This window comes from Arvicola amphibius, chromosome X, assembly GCF_903992535.2.
Source record: "Arvicola amphibius chromosome X, mArvAmp1.2, whole genome shotgun sequence".
In the NCBI taxonomy this organism is placed as follows: Eukaryota; Metazoa; Chordata; class Mammalia; order Rodentia; family Cricetidae; genus Arvicola; species Arvicola amphibius.
In genome coordinates this window covers 43,587,907-43,603,106 of record NC_052065.1, presented here as the reverse complement: position 1 = coordinate 43,603,106, position 15,200 = coordinate 43,587,907, and the positions used below count along the sequence as shown (strand labels likewise).

Below are 15,200 nucleotides of genomic sequence, written 5' to 3'. Positions count from 1 at the left end.
TCAGGAAATCTCTGAAAAAAATAGTGGGATGTACCTCAAAGTCTTTTGCTTTCATCAACATAAGTGCAAATCAAAATGCTTATATTAGGGCTAACAACGTTTTCCTCTTTCCTTTATAACCCAAAGCTACAACGAGTAACCTGTGATATTTACAAGACAATAGTATCAGGATAATTTCATTGTGGAGGTAAGCCAAACGAAAAACTACCAGCTTTACAAGGAAGGACTAGTAAGGTTGTAGGGGTGATGTCTCAGGCGTAGCCTCCCAGTGGTAGACTGGTCACACTTGGTTATCCTAAGAGTCAGTTTTCCACCCATAGAACTGAAAACTGAAATGTACAGGAAGGACTGGCATGCGGTGATAGTGGTGATGATTTTAAATATCAGACCTCAATCTATTTATTAATCTTTCATAAGTTATCAAATTACTTTTGCTCCAATTGTTTCTTTATTATCAAATATCAACAAGTTATGGTAAGGATTCAAAATAAAGGGCCCTAAGTGCTTCATTGTACAGAAGGGGGCCTTAGTGAACCATTCAGCATACAGTAAGTACACATTAGCTCGGACTTTCTTTTTGTATAGGGATTATATGGGCCATGGCTATGAAAAGAAATCTGTTTACAGGAAGCTTTGCATGAAGAAGAAGTAACCAACAGGGAAAACAAAACTTCATTCTAAACTAACAAAAAAGTAAGTAAAAAATTACACTTTGCATTGACTATCTGACATCCATTGGCTTTGGGGACCAAAGTGGATGTGGAGAAGCTGAGAAAGAAAAACAGAAAAAAAATACAGTTGAAAGTTTAGGGAAAAGCGCAGAAGCTTCTCAGTTTCAATCACCCAGTAGTTAATGAAATCACAAAAGCTGCTGACTGTGAGCTAGACTTAAGTTAGGACCTGTAGTTAGGAGCCTTTATTGCTGGTGGGGAAAGCAGACATTGTTTTTGTCTTTTGTACTAGGATTTTTAAAATTTGCAGCATGATAGTGCTGATTTATACAATGCTCTAATGGTTTTTTAAAAGAAGAAAGGTATACACATATGCAGGTTATGCGGAAATGAGGGGGAGGGGAGGAACAAATATATGCTTCTGGCTACCCCCACATCACCCACTTCATCTGCTGGAATGGCAGAGGGGTGGAGTGAATAGGATTTGAAACTTTGCTGCTGAGAAACGGACATTTTCTGAATCCAGGTCAGTGTTCAAAGGCCTAATGCTCTAAGAAAATTATCTGAAGGGGAGAGGCAGTTCAGGGTTATTAAGTTATTTTAAAATGTTGTCTGGGCTGCTGCCCTTTGTGAAGGGAACAGGATGCTTCTTCCCCCGGGGACAGGATAAGAGGCAATCAGAGACGCCTAGGAGAAGCTCAGGAATGTTTGGGACTTTGCACATATCTCTAACTGGATGGGAACTCTTAAAATTAAAATAAACTGATCATGACTATATTTGGGTCCTAGAAAAATTCCAAATATGTAGCTCATCCTGGGTGTATCTCTCTAAACATTTCCTCCAAGTCCTAATTCTAGGTATCTTTTAGACTTAGTTTGAAAGGAGAGGAGAAAAGCTACTCCCAAGTTTTGAGTGATGTTCTATTCTATGTATATTAAGCGATATGTATTATAATTAAGGGTATTTAAAAGCCTCCTCACATGTTTTAACTATAATTACACACACACACACACACACGGATATATATATATACTTTGGAGAATTACATATATTCTCAGCATCCTTCTGTAAACTAAAACTATAAGCTGTGATTTCTTTAAGACTATGGCTATCAGATTCCTAGCTCCCAAAGTAGATCCTAGACACAATGCTCAGTGAAACATGCTTTATCATAAATGCAAAGCATCATTGATCAATGGGAAACAGAAGAGGCCTAATATATAGTATTTAGCAAAAACAAAAGACCCTGTTTCTTTGAAAATAAAGCCAGGGATCATGGAGATCTCGGTAATTAATTCTACTGCCTTATTTTTCTCATTGTATTAGTTCTTTGAGAACATGGTATAATGTATAATGTGTTTTAACTGACACACCCTAGCTCCTTACTCCTCCCAGATGCATTCCTCCTTTGTTTCTCCTTGTCTTCCTTTTAAAGCCCACAGCAGATGCTTCTGGATGTGGAGCTATCACTGAACATGGACGATCCAGCAGGTGTCACACCCTTAAACGAAATGAACTCTCTCTCTTTCTCTCTCTCTCTCTCTCTCTCTCTCTCTCTCTCTCTCTCTTTCTCTGACAAAATCAGTTGCCCAAATCTTCTCAGCTAGGGGTGGGACTTTGCTTCTTTATGGTCCATGCTACTTCCTTATGTGTAAGGTGAAACCCAGGCTCACATGGACTGAGTGAAATGTCAAATCCTACTGTCGGGTAAAGAAAGACAGACTATGGAATTCCAGCTTGGGTAGTGCTAGGAATAGAACTGAGGAATTTATACATGTAAGAATTCAGGTTTCGATAAGAATGAATCAGGTATGTCTGTGAAGTGTCATTTCCTATGTTTCAAGCAACATGAGAGAAGAGAAACTCAACAAAAATTGTAGTATGAGGGGCTGGAGACTGCCCAGTTGTTCAAAGTACACTTGATGCTCTTTAGAGGACCTAACTTTGGCTTCTAGCACTTAAATGGTAACTTAACCTTTTCTGACTTTTCTGACTTCTGACAGAAGCAGGTACATACATACCTGCAGACAAAATGTTCATACATATGAAATAAAATAATAACAAAATAAAAAAAAACGTTTTAAACCGAGTATGCTTGTAAACATTAGACTTTGTCTAAAGGTATGAGTGATACAGTCAGGCCAGCAACTTCAACTGACACATAGCAGGTAGAAGTTCAGTTCAGTGGCAGAGCCCTTGCTTAGTCATTGGGTCCTAGGCACAACATGGGGGGAAATGATTCACACATGTGAGAAAGTAAAAAAAAGGCTGGAAGCTGAAAAGCACAGAAAGTTACTGTCATATGTATGTATATATATATATATGTATATATATATATATGTGTGTGTGTGTGTGTGTGTGTGTGTGTGTGTGTGTGTGTGTGCATTAATGTGCCATTCATTCTTTGGAATATTTACCAAGTATGTGCTGTGACATAATACACTAGAGAAGTGGATACAGTATGTATTCTTGTTGAGCCTCTTATTCAAGTTATGATTATACAAGTTAGCTTATGAAACTATGAGAAAGGAATGTAAATCATTTTACATAGACCTGTGAGACAGAGAAGTTAGTAATGTCTATGTCTCCCAGTGAACTCTGCAAAACCAAAGGCCAGGCTCAATACTCTACATAGCACTTTTGCATCTTATTAACTTTCTTTCAGTTAATATCTTAACCTGAGTTGTTTACATGATTATATCATCAATTAAGCAGTACTGACTTTTCCTTTCCTGTACTTCCAGAGCTTAATGAGACTCCACTAATATGACCTTTGGAGCCAGCAAACTGTGGAGCACAGCAGAGAAGACTGACCTCTGGGTTATCTTTCTTTACCAAAGCCTTTTGAAAAGTCAGAGCATCAGGGGTTTGACAGTGATGTCAAAACTTTAATTACTCACAGATATTTACCAGTGTTCTCAAAGACTGACAGCTCAAATTAGAGAGGGAATTTGGTTTTACATTTATTTCATATCATCATGGGTGCTAAATGGCTAAGGAAAGGATTCAATATCATTTGTCCTTTCCATTCTGATAAGATTGATGGTACAATAAGAATTCTCAAGAGTGTTATGAAGATTCATTTTCTCTCCTCTAGAAGACTGTCACAAACAATTTCTATTTCAAAGCCAACATGCAGAGAACGATTGAATGTCAGAACTGGAAATGGCCTGTAATATTATGTGGCGCTGCATCTTTGGATGACAGAAGGAAAAACTGAGGCCAAAAAAGTCAAAGTGATTCACAAATGCACAAAGAGCTAGTTTATAGAGAGATTGGAACTAGATTTTAAGCCCTTTGATGCACTGATTTCTTAACATTTCCATTACATAATGTCAGTTGATAAAAGTTGCTTTGAAGGAAAATATACACAAAAAGGATTTTACCAGAAACAGCACACAACTGTAGACTACACGATGTGTTCTTAGTCTATAAATAGCTTTGCCAGCCTTCAACTGATAATACAAACCAAATGTCAGAATACTAGTATGATTCTTAGAGCAGTGAGATAAGCATTAGAAACGGAGGAATTCTTTCTCAGTCAGGTAGCACAATCCAATGTTCTATATAAGAACAGTGTCATCTTCTCTAGATGACAAGAGATCAAGTCCTTTTCAGAAGATACAGCGACTGTGAACCAGCCAATACAGAGATATTTCCCAGGATGGCTGTTGTTAAAGCTCAGAGAGAGCTAACCACTGCTTCCTCTGTATATAACTTCTCACACTGAAATTGCAATAAGTAATTCAAAGGAAAGACAAGCCAAAATGAGCTATAACAATCCCTGGCATAACTAAGAGTTGGAGCATGTACGACCGAAACATATGTTTGAAACACAGGAGACATTTCAACCTTGAAGACAGGTATGGAAATTAGGAATTGAAGTACTACGGTATAAGAGCAAGGTAGTGCTGAGACTCAAAGGCTACTGGAGTTAAGGACCATCTGTCCTAAGATGAGAGTATGGTCTATGAGCTTAAACTAGAGTATACACTGACAGATACAGAAGAACACCTGTAGTGGGAAGCGGCGGGCTGCGTTCCCGCCGCCCAGTTCCCAGCAACCGGCTAGCTTTCCGCCACCCGGCCGCCGGCTAGCTTTACACCCGAAATAATTACACGGAAACTGTATTCTTTTAAACACTGCCTGGCCCATTATCTGTAGCCTCTTATTAGTTAATTCTCACATCTTCCTTTAACCCATATTTAGTAATCTGGGTAGCACCACGAGTTGTGGCTTACCAGGAGAGATCTTAACCTGCGTCCATCTCGGAGAGGAGCAGCATGGAGACTCCTATCGCGAATGCCTGAAGCGTCTCCCCAACTCTACTTCCTTGTTCCCACAATTCTGTTCTGTCTACTCCACCTACCTAATTTTCTGTTCTTAAAGGGCCAAGGCAGTTTTCTTTATTAATTAACCAATGAAAGAAACATAGACAGATAACTCTCCTCCATCATTTCCCCTTTTTCTGTTTAAACAAAAAAGAAAGGCTTTAACATAGTAAAATTACATGTAACAAAACAGTTATCACTACTACAAACACCAACACCAAAAGACAGGTCTAGGTAGTTGGCCACAATTCCATGCGGTAAATCAAATGCTTCTCATACTTCTGGAGCTATGGTAATAACAGGTCATAGAACGCTGGAGAGTCAGAACCCAAACCAGTAATTTTATCAGACATAGCAGTGTTAATGAGAGATGTTGAGTGAAATAAATGTTGACTTCAGCCAGGCATCTTTTCTTTGCTAAGCAAGAACCAACTAGAAGGTTTTGAGTGACTCAAACACATTAAATGGCTGTAGAAACATGCCTGGAATTGAGAGTGGTGAAGGGAAGATTCTCTCTCTCTCTCTCTCTCTCTCTCTCTCTCTCTCTCTCTCTCTTTTCAGTAGTATAAAATGGAAACTCATTTGAACCTAATAAGCACTCTATGTTAAAAAAATAAGAAACAAACAAAAATAGCTAAGACTTAGTTTCCCTAGAACCCCATTTTTCCCTCCTCATCAAGTACCTCAGAAATATTTAGAAAAAAACCTAGTGCAATGCATTATTGCTGATTGAGTCAGCAGGTTTGCTACTGGGTTTTATTAGCAGATTCCTTCCACTATTTAGCAACCACAGCGTCTTTTCTGCAGGAAAAAGACCAGCTCTTCTAAAAAGCTAGTCCATCCTAAGGGACAGCTGGCAGAAATATAAGGTGAAGCAATTCATCTGGTGATACAGAAAAGTAGCAGAAAATCGTCCTTCAGCTAGAACTAATCCATGTAAAATAGGTTATGAGCTCAATTGGTTGCTCCATTTCAGTATCAATGGGGGACAGTAAATAGCATTTACATTCTTCATGAGGGAGTGGAGACTAGAGACGGTGCTAACAAATGTAATAACCAGTATCTGGGATGTTCTACTCATGCTATCCTAGGGAAGATATTAGAGAGCTGGAGAAGATCCAGGGAAAAAAAGCCAAGATGATCAAGGGGAAAGCTTATCTTTCATTCAAGGACAGATTAAAGGACTAAAAAGGATTAACATTTCTCAAAGCAGGAAGATGGAAATAAAAGGCATTAGTTTGGGTGGGGATGTGAGATTAAAGTCCACAGTGGGTAAATATAAATGTCTTCTTTGATTTCCAAAGCATTTAACCAGAGCTGTTTGTTGGGGTTAAGAGATGTAGTTGAAGAAACAGTAAAACATACCTTGATTTACATAGAACTCAATATAACCATAGGAGTTATTTCTAAGATAAGACTGAAGCAACACATGGGAAAAGTTTTACATAGCTTTGGGAAAACTTCACCGTCAGTTATTTTCCAAAACATCATTAGCAACTGGGCATGTAGCACCCTAATTTTTGAGACGAAAATTACTAGGTTAACTGACAAAACAAACAAACAAACAAACAATAAACACCACTCTTGCCTCCATATGGGAGAGAGCCCTGGGCTAGTTGCCATGTCAGTCTGATTCAATGCGATATTTTTATGCTTTTATTATGGCATCTATGTTGGAACATCCTGCGTGCAAGTTTGGGATTCCTAAATTCTTCTGACAGTCCAGAACATAGAAGAATAATTTTCTATCTCATTAAGTAAGCAAGAGAGTCCTAGTTCTTGGCTCTGTTTGGTTTACCCATATGGGAGTATGAAACATAAAAAGGTGAAAGAAATCCTAACAGAACGCAGCAGCTGGTTAAAGGCTATTATACTGAAATTTTCATGAGTTTGACAGTAGGCCAAAAATCTACAAAATGGCAGAGAGGAGAAAAGGCAGTTGTAACAGGTTGAACAATGTTGGTGATTATTTTTTTTTCCAGTGGCAATGAAAGCTGTAATCAAATAACCTGATAGAGGTGCTGGCAGAAATAAGAGATCCCCAAGGGAGAGGGAAATGAAAACTGTAACAATGATGTATGCTATAGACTAATAAACCAGACAAACATGCAGTCTGAAGTATCGAAATGGAGGATCATATGGAAAGCTGGTGTCAGGATATGCATAAACACTGCCTGATTTCCACTCCACAGCAAATCTGTTGCTAATATCTTAACACCTTAAGAATGAATGCTTAACTCAACAATCCTATGGGTCTTATGCTATTGGTATGTAAACTTCTTGTTATTTGGATAACCTACCATTGAAAATACAAAATTTAGGTGAGACCATAACTTTGTTTTGACAATGGGAATTGGTGATTGCAAGAAGGACTGCGAAACACCATCTTCTAGGCACAAGAAAGCCACTGCAATCATGAACTCACAGCTGCTGCCTTTAAGGGCACCAGGTCTGCATAGAACTGGCCCTACCAACAGTCTTCTATGGACTAGAGAATGCCTCAGGGGACTGTCCCCCTCAACACAGATGAACAAATTCTGGCTACTAACAAATTTTGAGATGGGGGAGTCGTTGTCTTCAGCTGTGCACCAACTGATAAACCCACCAGGATTCACCATAAAGTTCCCCAAATTCAGGGTCAAACAGATGGCTGGGGTTAAACTCACTGGGTCATGAAACAAAAGTCATGAATGTGGGAACAAAATTTGTAGGAAAGAAAGAGGGTTTGATAAGAGTGGGGAAGAAAAAATCAGAATATTTTCCTTATATGAATGAAATTGTCAAAATTGTTTAAAGAAAGACTCTTGAAGACAAACAAGGTAGGAACTAATCAATTGATTTTCAACTCATTGTCATCTTTCTAGTTTTGGATCAATAAAACATCTATGAATATGAATAGGTTTTTTTCCAAAACATAAAGTTTCCTGAACCTTATACCTAAAAATAATTCACTTTAACTGTGGAGTGTTCAGCTCTAAAGGGAAACATATATATCATCCTCCTTCTTTACCCAAGGATAAGTTATCCTTGCAGAAGAGGGGGCTGAAATTTTCTAAGAGCCATAGTAGTGGACATTCACAGAGAAGCAATATTAGCTGGACGTGATGGGGACATTGCACATATGAACCCATTGCAGATGTGACTATATGAACATGACCTATGCAAGATCAAATCAGCCAAAATCCTGGCCTGGAAGGAGGAGGGGTCTTAAAGCCCCAGTCAATAGCAACTGATGGCTGCTGGTGAAGGGAGAATCAGTTTCCTTCAGGGATGTGATCCCAGAGAGGCTACAGAGGGTTTAATAAACAAAGCACATGAAGTTGGAAGGGAAAAATGATGGAAAGAAGGCAGGGTAATTGAAGGTGAGGGACTGGGGAGTGGATTTGATCAAAACACATTACAAGCATGTATAAAATTCTTCAACAATGAAAGATTTTAAAATAATTTGCTTTAAATGTGTTTTAGACAATGGTTATGAATAATAAAATAAAATGTCATTAATGTGTCTATTATATTACATATTTTATAAAGGTTTGGTTTCTGTATATTGTAGCTCAATATTTTAGACTTCTATTTGAGAAATTTTGTAATCCTTAATTTTAAGTAACTTATTAATAGAGAATGGTCTCCATAATGCTTTAGAAATGCCTAAGAAAAATGAGGTGACCTCTCATTCTAGGAACTTCAGATGCATTTAAGGCCTACATAATCATCTTTCCACTAATTTCTTCCTGTCTATTGTTTTAGATTTTTTTTTACCATTTAACCAGGAATAATTGAGCTCTTGAAAACTATTTAGAGGCACTATACTAGGTTTGAAAGATGATATCTGAGGCTTAAAATAAAAAATTCATACATATACATGCATATAAATATAAAGATGCACACTAATGCATCTTTAAAGCCATAAGGGCTTATGCTAGGACCTGGGCATATAGATTAGTGTTAGTGTGCTTGTCTGGTATATGTAAGACCTTGGGGTTCCATCCTTTAGCACTCTAGAAAACCAATCAGCCAGACCCCTAGTCAACCAAACTAACTAAACTAACATGTTAGTGAGTAAAATAACAAATTTCAAAATAAAGATAAAATTCTTGAAAAAACTTTCAGATTTTGGGATTCTGAGTTTATACATGGCCATTGAATGACTAAACCAATTGATTGTGATAGCTGAAAAGGGCCTTAGATATCTTTTAAGTAAACACTGTATTTTATACAGGAGAAGAAAGGATTTATATAGGTTAATTATTTGTCCAGGACTACATAACACATAACAGTCAGGGATAGACTTTGTGTTTTCATTACCACAATAATTCTTCAGAATGTAAAGTAGTGCTGGGTAAATAGGATATAGAGTTGCTCTCTTCTGTCACTGAGAAACAGCAAAGGGACCTGCTTGCTGGGAAGTGGGGAAATACAGCATTTTAAAATTTTCCAAATATAATTTTAGATGGCTCAATTAATTTCTACTGATCCATAGCAAACTATAGGGATGTATTGCATTAGATTTAACACTAAAGCAGTGGTTCTAAACCTTCCTAATGCAGTGACCATTTAATAGAGGTTCTTCATGTTATGGTGACCCCACCCATAAAATCACCTTTTTTGCTACTTCATAACTGTAATTTTGCTACTGTTATACATTATAATATGAATATCAGATATGCAGGGCACCTGATATGTGAATGCAATTGGGTTGTGACCCACAGGTTGAGAATCATTGCACTAGGGAGGCGAGAAAGATTTAGGAAACAAGGGGAATATGGTAAAAATCCTTATGAGACTGTTAACGAACCCACACAGTAATTCCCGAAAATCCTTGCAGCAGAGTGATTTTTAGATGGTTCTAAACCTTCATGCACATTCGTAGAAAAAGAACCTTTATTGCAGCTGATAATGGAAATGGATAAAAGCGAGAGCTTTGCTGACGCACTAGCAAGTCTAAGACATCTTAATCAGAAATCCGCACTGACGAAAACACTGAGATAGTAAATCACTACAAAGGCTCTGAACAAAAGGTTCCATAAAAAATACACACATACGTTTCAATCTATACATTATTTAGTAAAACATGTACCTTAAATTGGTGTTTACAATATGTAGTTTAGCGTCATGAAATGAATAGGTTCAATATAAAAAAACTGTTTTGAAAAAGAAGAAAATTATAAAGTAGGATTAAAATGTATTAAAGAAGTTAAGGTTAAAAGATACCTTATTTGAGAAAAATTTAATAAAATAAAAAGTTAAACCATATTCCTGAAGAATATGTCTTGCTTTAGAGAGCCCCTAAAGTCCCTTCATCGTCATTATTTTGAGTTAACAAAATAGAGGCATGAAATCACATTTCTTGAGAACTGAAGTAATGAAGATCTAAGACTGCAGCCATTGTTTTGGAAGTGAATTATAAAGAATTGATGGGTAGCGGAAGAATAAAAACATCCTCGATAAAAGATGGCATGCTGAAAAAACTGGGGAGATATTTAATATTTTTATTCAGACTCATGCCAAAAGAAAGTTCAAAGACTTTAGCTGCGACTGAAGACTGCTTCACGAAACCAATTATTTCCAATTGTTGTTGGGGGTAGCCAATTCAAAGTTAGATTGAAGTTAGACTCTTGCACGATTGATGAGAGACTGTTAAACCATCATAATAACTCAATATTCCTTCTTCTTCCTTTTCTGTGTCAACTCAATATATCATAATTTAAGTTTCATAGGACATCCATCCTTTGACTCTTTTCCATTGACTGGCACAAATGGTCCCAGGAAAAGAGTTCCAGTCGGGTGCTATTATTGGGTAACAAAGGCTGAGAGCTGCATGTTGAGAATGAACAGCTCAGCTCCACAAATTCTGTACTGTCTGCCTGTGGGTTATGTGACAAATAATTCATTTAAACAGTTTTGTAAATATCACTTGTAAATCTCCCACCTCTGTCTGAAAAAGAAATGCAGAATCCCCCTACATAAATAATATTTTTCTGTCAAATAATCACTCCCGCCATCACAGATATTACTTAGGTATTTTTGTTCTACTGTGAAAACTCTGCTCACTCTCAAAAACACACTTTACATGCTTCATTAAATGCATTGTTCCTGAAAGTGGTTCCCTATTGCATCAGCAAATTTACAGGGCTAATTTCAGCATGAGTTTACTATCTAAGCTTCCCTAGGAATAAGAAGAAATAGGTATTGCAGAGGAAGGTAACCACTTTAAAAAGAAATTTCTTTGTGAATATACAGATCAGATAAAATAAATGCTCCTTTAAGAAAGTGATTCTTTTGACTTACTTAATATAGTAGGGCACTTTGTTTGGTGAGATGGCTCTCTCCCAGGGACCCTGGACCGAAGCTGCAGAAGGATAAAAAAGAAAGGCAAAGAGGTCAAATTCATGACAAACAGGAAAGACAGCATTATATCACCAGAATCACAATTTTACACTGATACTGGTCTGTTTGCTCAGTTGCTCATGAAGACAGGCTGTATTAATCTGCTGTTGTGAAATTTCGGGCCTACACTAAGTGAAATTGAACACACTCAGGCACAAAAATTAATGCAAAAGGCCAGGAGGACCTTTCTACGGCTAACCCTATACTAGAAATAAAGAAAATGAATGAACAGACTGATGGCTTGGCTCCACGGACTGCTTCCCTTATAATATTTCCTGTTGTTGCTTTTCAATATTTTGTTATTTGATTGACTGGGTTTTATTAGTTTATCAGATGAAACATCCCCCTGCAATATATTTGCATTCTAAGTTATTGAAATGAAGATACTATGCTTATTAATCTCGTATGCTTATTTTTATTTGATTAAAGAGGATCCAAATCCATTTACCAATTACATGCTTAATTGGGTATTTTAAAATGTCAATTGTTCACCATATTATTAGAAGAGACAACCAAAGGTGACAGAATGACACCTGATAATAGCAAAGGATAATAAAATTTTATTCACAGTCTGGTCACACCTATGTGTACTGCCTGTACTTGAAATTCACTTAATGACTTTATTATACATAAGTCAAACCAATTGTCTTTAAACTGTTCATTTTTTTAAATTTTAAGGTGAGTCCCCATTCTGTATGTCATACTGACCTTGAACTTATGATTCCCCTTCCTTGGCTTCCTGGGTAGCTAGGGGTATAGGTGTGTGCTGTAATTACCAACTTTACAACTTTTTTTAAATGCTTAACTAGTAGGTTTTCCCCCCTTCTTTACAAAAGCTGATTCATTAAAAGTATCTTTTATGTACTGCTTATGTCTGATATTTTCTCCCCTGAAGACAAAATAATCCTGTTGAAAAGGCACTGTAACTTCCTCTAGAATAAAGTTTTAAGATATGGGAATTTCAAGAATCATATATCTTGTGTATCCTGGGTTCAGCATTTTGTACAGACAAAACAAAACACAGGATGTGTGATATCATTTGAAATAGAAATATCAAAAGCATGATCTATCAATTCTCTCTCTCTCTCTCTCTCTCTCTCTCTCTCTCTCTCTCTCTCTCTCTCTCTCTCCCTCAGGACCCCCTCTCTCTGGTGTGTGTGTGTGTGTGTGGTGTGTGTGTGTGTGTGTGTGTGTGTGTGTGTGTGTGTGTGTGTGCATTTCTGAATCTTCATCCTACTAATAACTGGAAGCACAGCTGATGCTATTATTGCCTTCACTGAAAATCTTGCAGTAAATTCACAGTGTATTGAGATGGAAGAAAACGTCAAAGCTAATATATCCTTGACTCCACTGTATAATATGAAAGAACAGCTTCTAATAAAAGTTAACTTCCCCCATGCCAGACAATTTAAGAATAATGAAACTCCAGCTTCTTTGTTTTATATAGAGTAATAGAGAGATTGCATTACCCAACCTTTAACCAGGCTTTGTCCCTTGGAGATATGTCATTTATATGATATAAGAAATGGATTTGTATTTAGCAGGTAATTATGCTTTTATCATTTTTTTGCAGACAGAAATCCTTAACAGGGAGAAAAAAAGACATTTAGCTGCTGCTTTGAAATAGTCCCTAGTCTTCCATTTCTCTCTGTCCTTTTATATTCTTTTCTTTGCTCTTCACCTTGCTTTCCCCTCTTGCCTTTTCACCCTGCCTTTGTCATTCTCTGCCAACTCTTTACTTGCCTTTTTCCCCCTTCTCTGGGTTACAGTTTTTTTTAACCCTGATTACTTCATATTTGTAAATAATATTTGCTTTGAAAACATGGGCTGGACTATGCAGGCTATCTGGTCAGATCTGAGGTTCTGAGATTCTACCAACCCAAGCCTGGTTTTGTAGGAAGCATGATGGAGAGGCAGTGATCCTCTTGGCTGATTAGTGAAGTCTCTTCTTGAAAATCGTGTCATGTATATATAAGGAAGAACAGAACTCCAGAGAGTATTTGGTGGTCTCATCCTTGCTCGCTGTGACGGCAGGAATGGTTACACTGACAAAAGAAAGGCTATGGCTTCCTTAAAGGTCTCCAAGAACCAAGGCTTTGTGATTTCTCTCATCGTTTTTCCTAGTTATTTATCATTATAATTAATCGGAAATTCTTTCTGATTCCGAGGAGAAGGTATCCCCTTTTGTAACAGAAAAACCAGTTTGTTTCTCTAGATGGTTCTTTTGTAGGTATCTCTTCGAGGGAATTGTGCTGGAGATGATTGTAGGCTCTGCAGGTTGGCTACATGACTTGCTATAGCAAAAGAGGTAGAGTTGGGAGCCAGCCTGGGCTACATAGTAAGTCTTGGTATCAAATAGGCAAAACAAAGAGGGAACGTTCAACTGTATAATACACAAGAAAATCCACGATACTCAACAGAGCTAACAGCCATATCTACCTAGACATGTCTATGATTGACTTTGCATTGTTCAACATCCAGAGGAAAAATCCCATTTAGGTGTCAGAGGAATTATCACAATATGCTTATTAAATAATTGGAAAATTTTTAAAAAGAAATAAAAATCCAAGTTCCAGTTAAATATAAACTTTCCAACATCCTAAGCCATCAGAGAAATGTAAATCAAAACAACTCTGAGATTATATCTTACACCTATAAGAATGGCCAAGATCAAAAACACTAATGACAACTTATGCTGGGTAGGATGTGGTAAAGGGAACACTCCTGCATTGCTGGTCGGAGTGAAAATTTGTACAACCCCTTTGAATATGTATGGCGATTTCTCAGAAAATTAGGAAACAACCTTCCTCAAGACCTAGCAATACCACTTTTGGGTTTATACCCAAAGGATGCTCAATTGTACCACAAGGGCATGTGCTCAACTATGTTCATAACAGCATTGTTTGTTATAGCCAGAACCTGGAAACAACCTAAATTCCCCTCTACCAAAGAATGGAAAAGGAAAATGTGGTACATTTACACAATGGAGTACTACACAGCAGAAAAAAATAATGACTGCTTGAAATTTTGCAGGAAAATGGATAGAGCTAGAAAACATCATATTGAGTGAGGTAACCCAGACACAGAAAGACAATCATCATATGTATTTACTCATAAGTGGTTTTTAGACATAAAGAAAATCAGCCTACAAATCACACAGACAACAATGAGGACCCTAAGAGAGACATACATAGATCTAATCTACATGGGAAGTAGAAAAAGACAAGATCTTTTATCCTGAGTAAATTGGCAGCATGGGGACCTTGGGAGAGGCTTGGAGGGGAGGGGAGAGGCAGAAAGGGGAGCAGAGAAAAATGAAGAGCGCAATAAAAAATTGTATGTTTCTGGGTGATTTGCTTGTATTTATGTGCCAGAAGAATTCTTATACGTGTCTTACATACACGGGTATGCACCATATGCATGCTTGATGCTCATCAGTGATAGGAGTGGACATCCCTTGCATCTGGAGTTACAGACAGGTGTGAGCTGACATATAGGTGCTGGGTCGAACTCACACCTGTGCTCTTAACCACTAATCCATCTCTCTAGCCCCAATAGCAAACTTCTTAAACTTTCTTACTTACAGTTCTCCATTGTTTTTTCTCCTTAAAATTTAAAAAGCAAAGCAATGCAAAACCCTAGTCTTTATGCCTACACATCAATTAGATCCATTGTGAAGTTCAGTGCATTTTAGTTCCATAAAAGATGAGTTTCCCCTTTGACTCATGATTTATAAATTCACCCAAGCAACTACTTTTCAGTAATAGTTTGAAACTTTGAAATTTTATTCTCAAAAATACCTTCTATTCA

The 15,200-nt window shown here is 37.4% G+C and overlaps 1 protein-coding gene across 1 annotated transcript in view; it reads right to left on the bottom strand.

Annotated features, from left to right (window-relative positions):
- Dmd (dystrophin) overlaps nt 1-15,200 on the bottom strand; it is a 1,847,711-nt gene that overhangs the window by 196,753 nt on the left and 1,635,758 nt on the right. Inside the window, 1 exon segment of the mRNA XM_038316167.1 lies at nt 11,292-11,352. Within this exon segment, the coding sequence (XP_038172095.1) occupies nt 11,292-11,352 (61 nt within the window).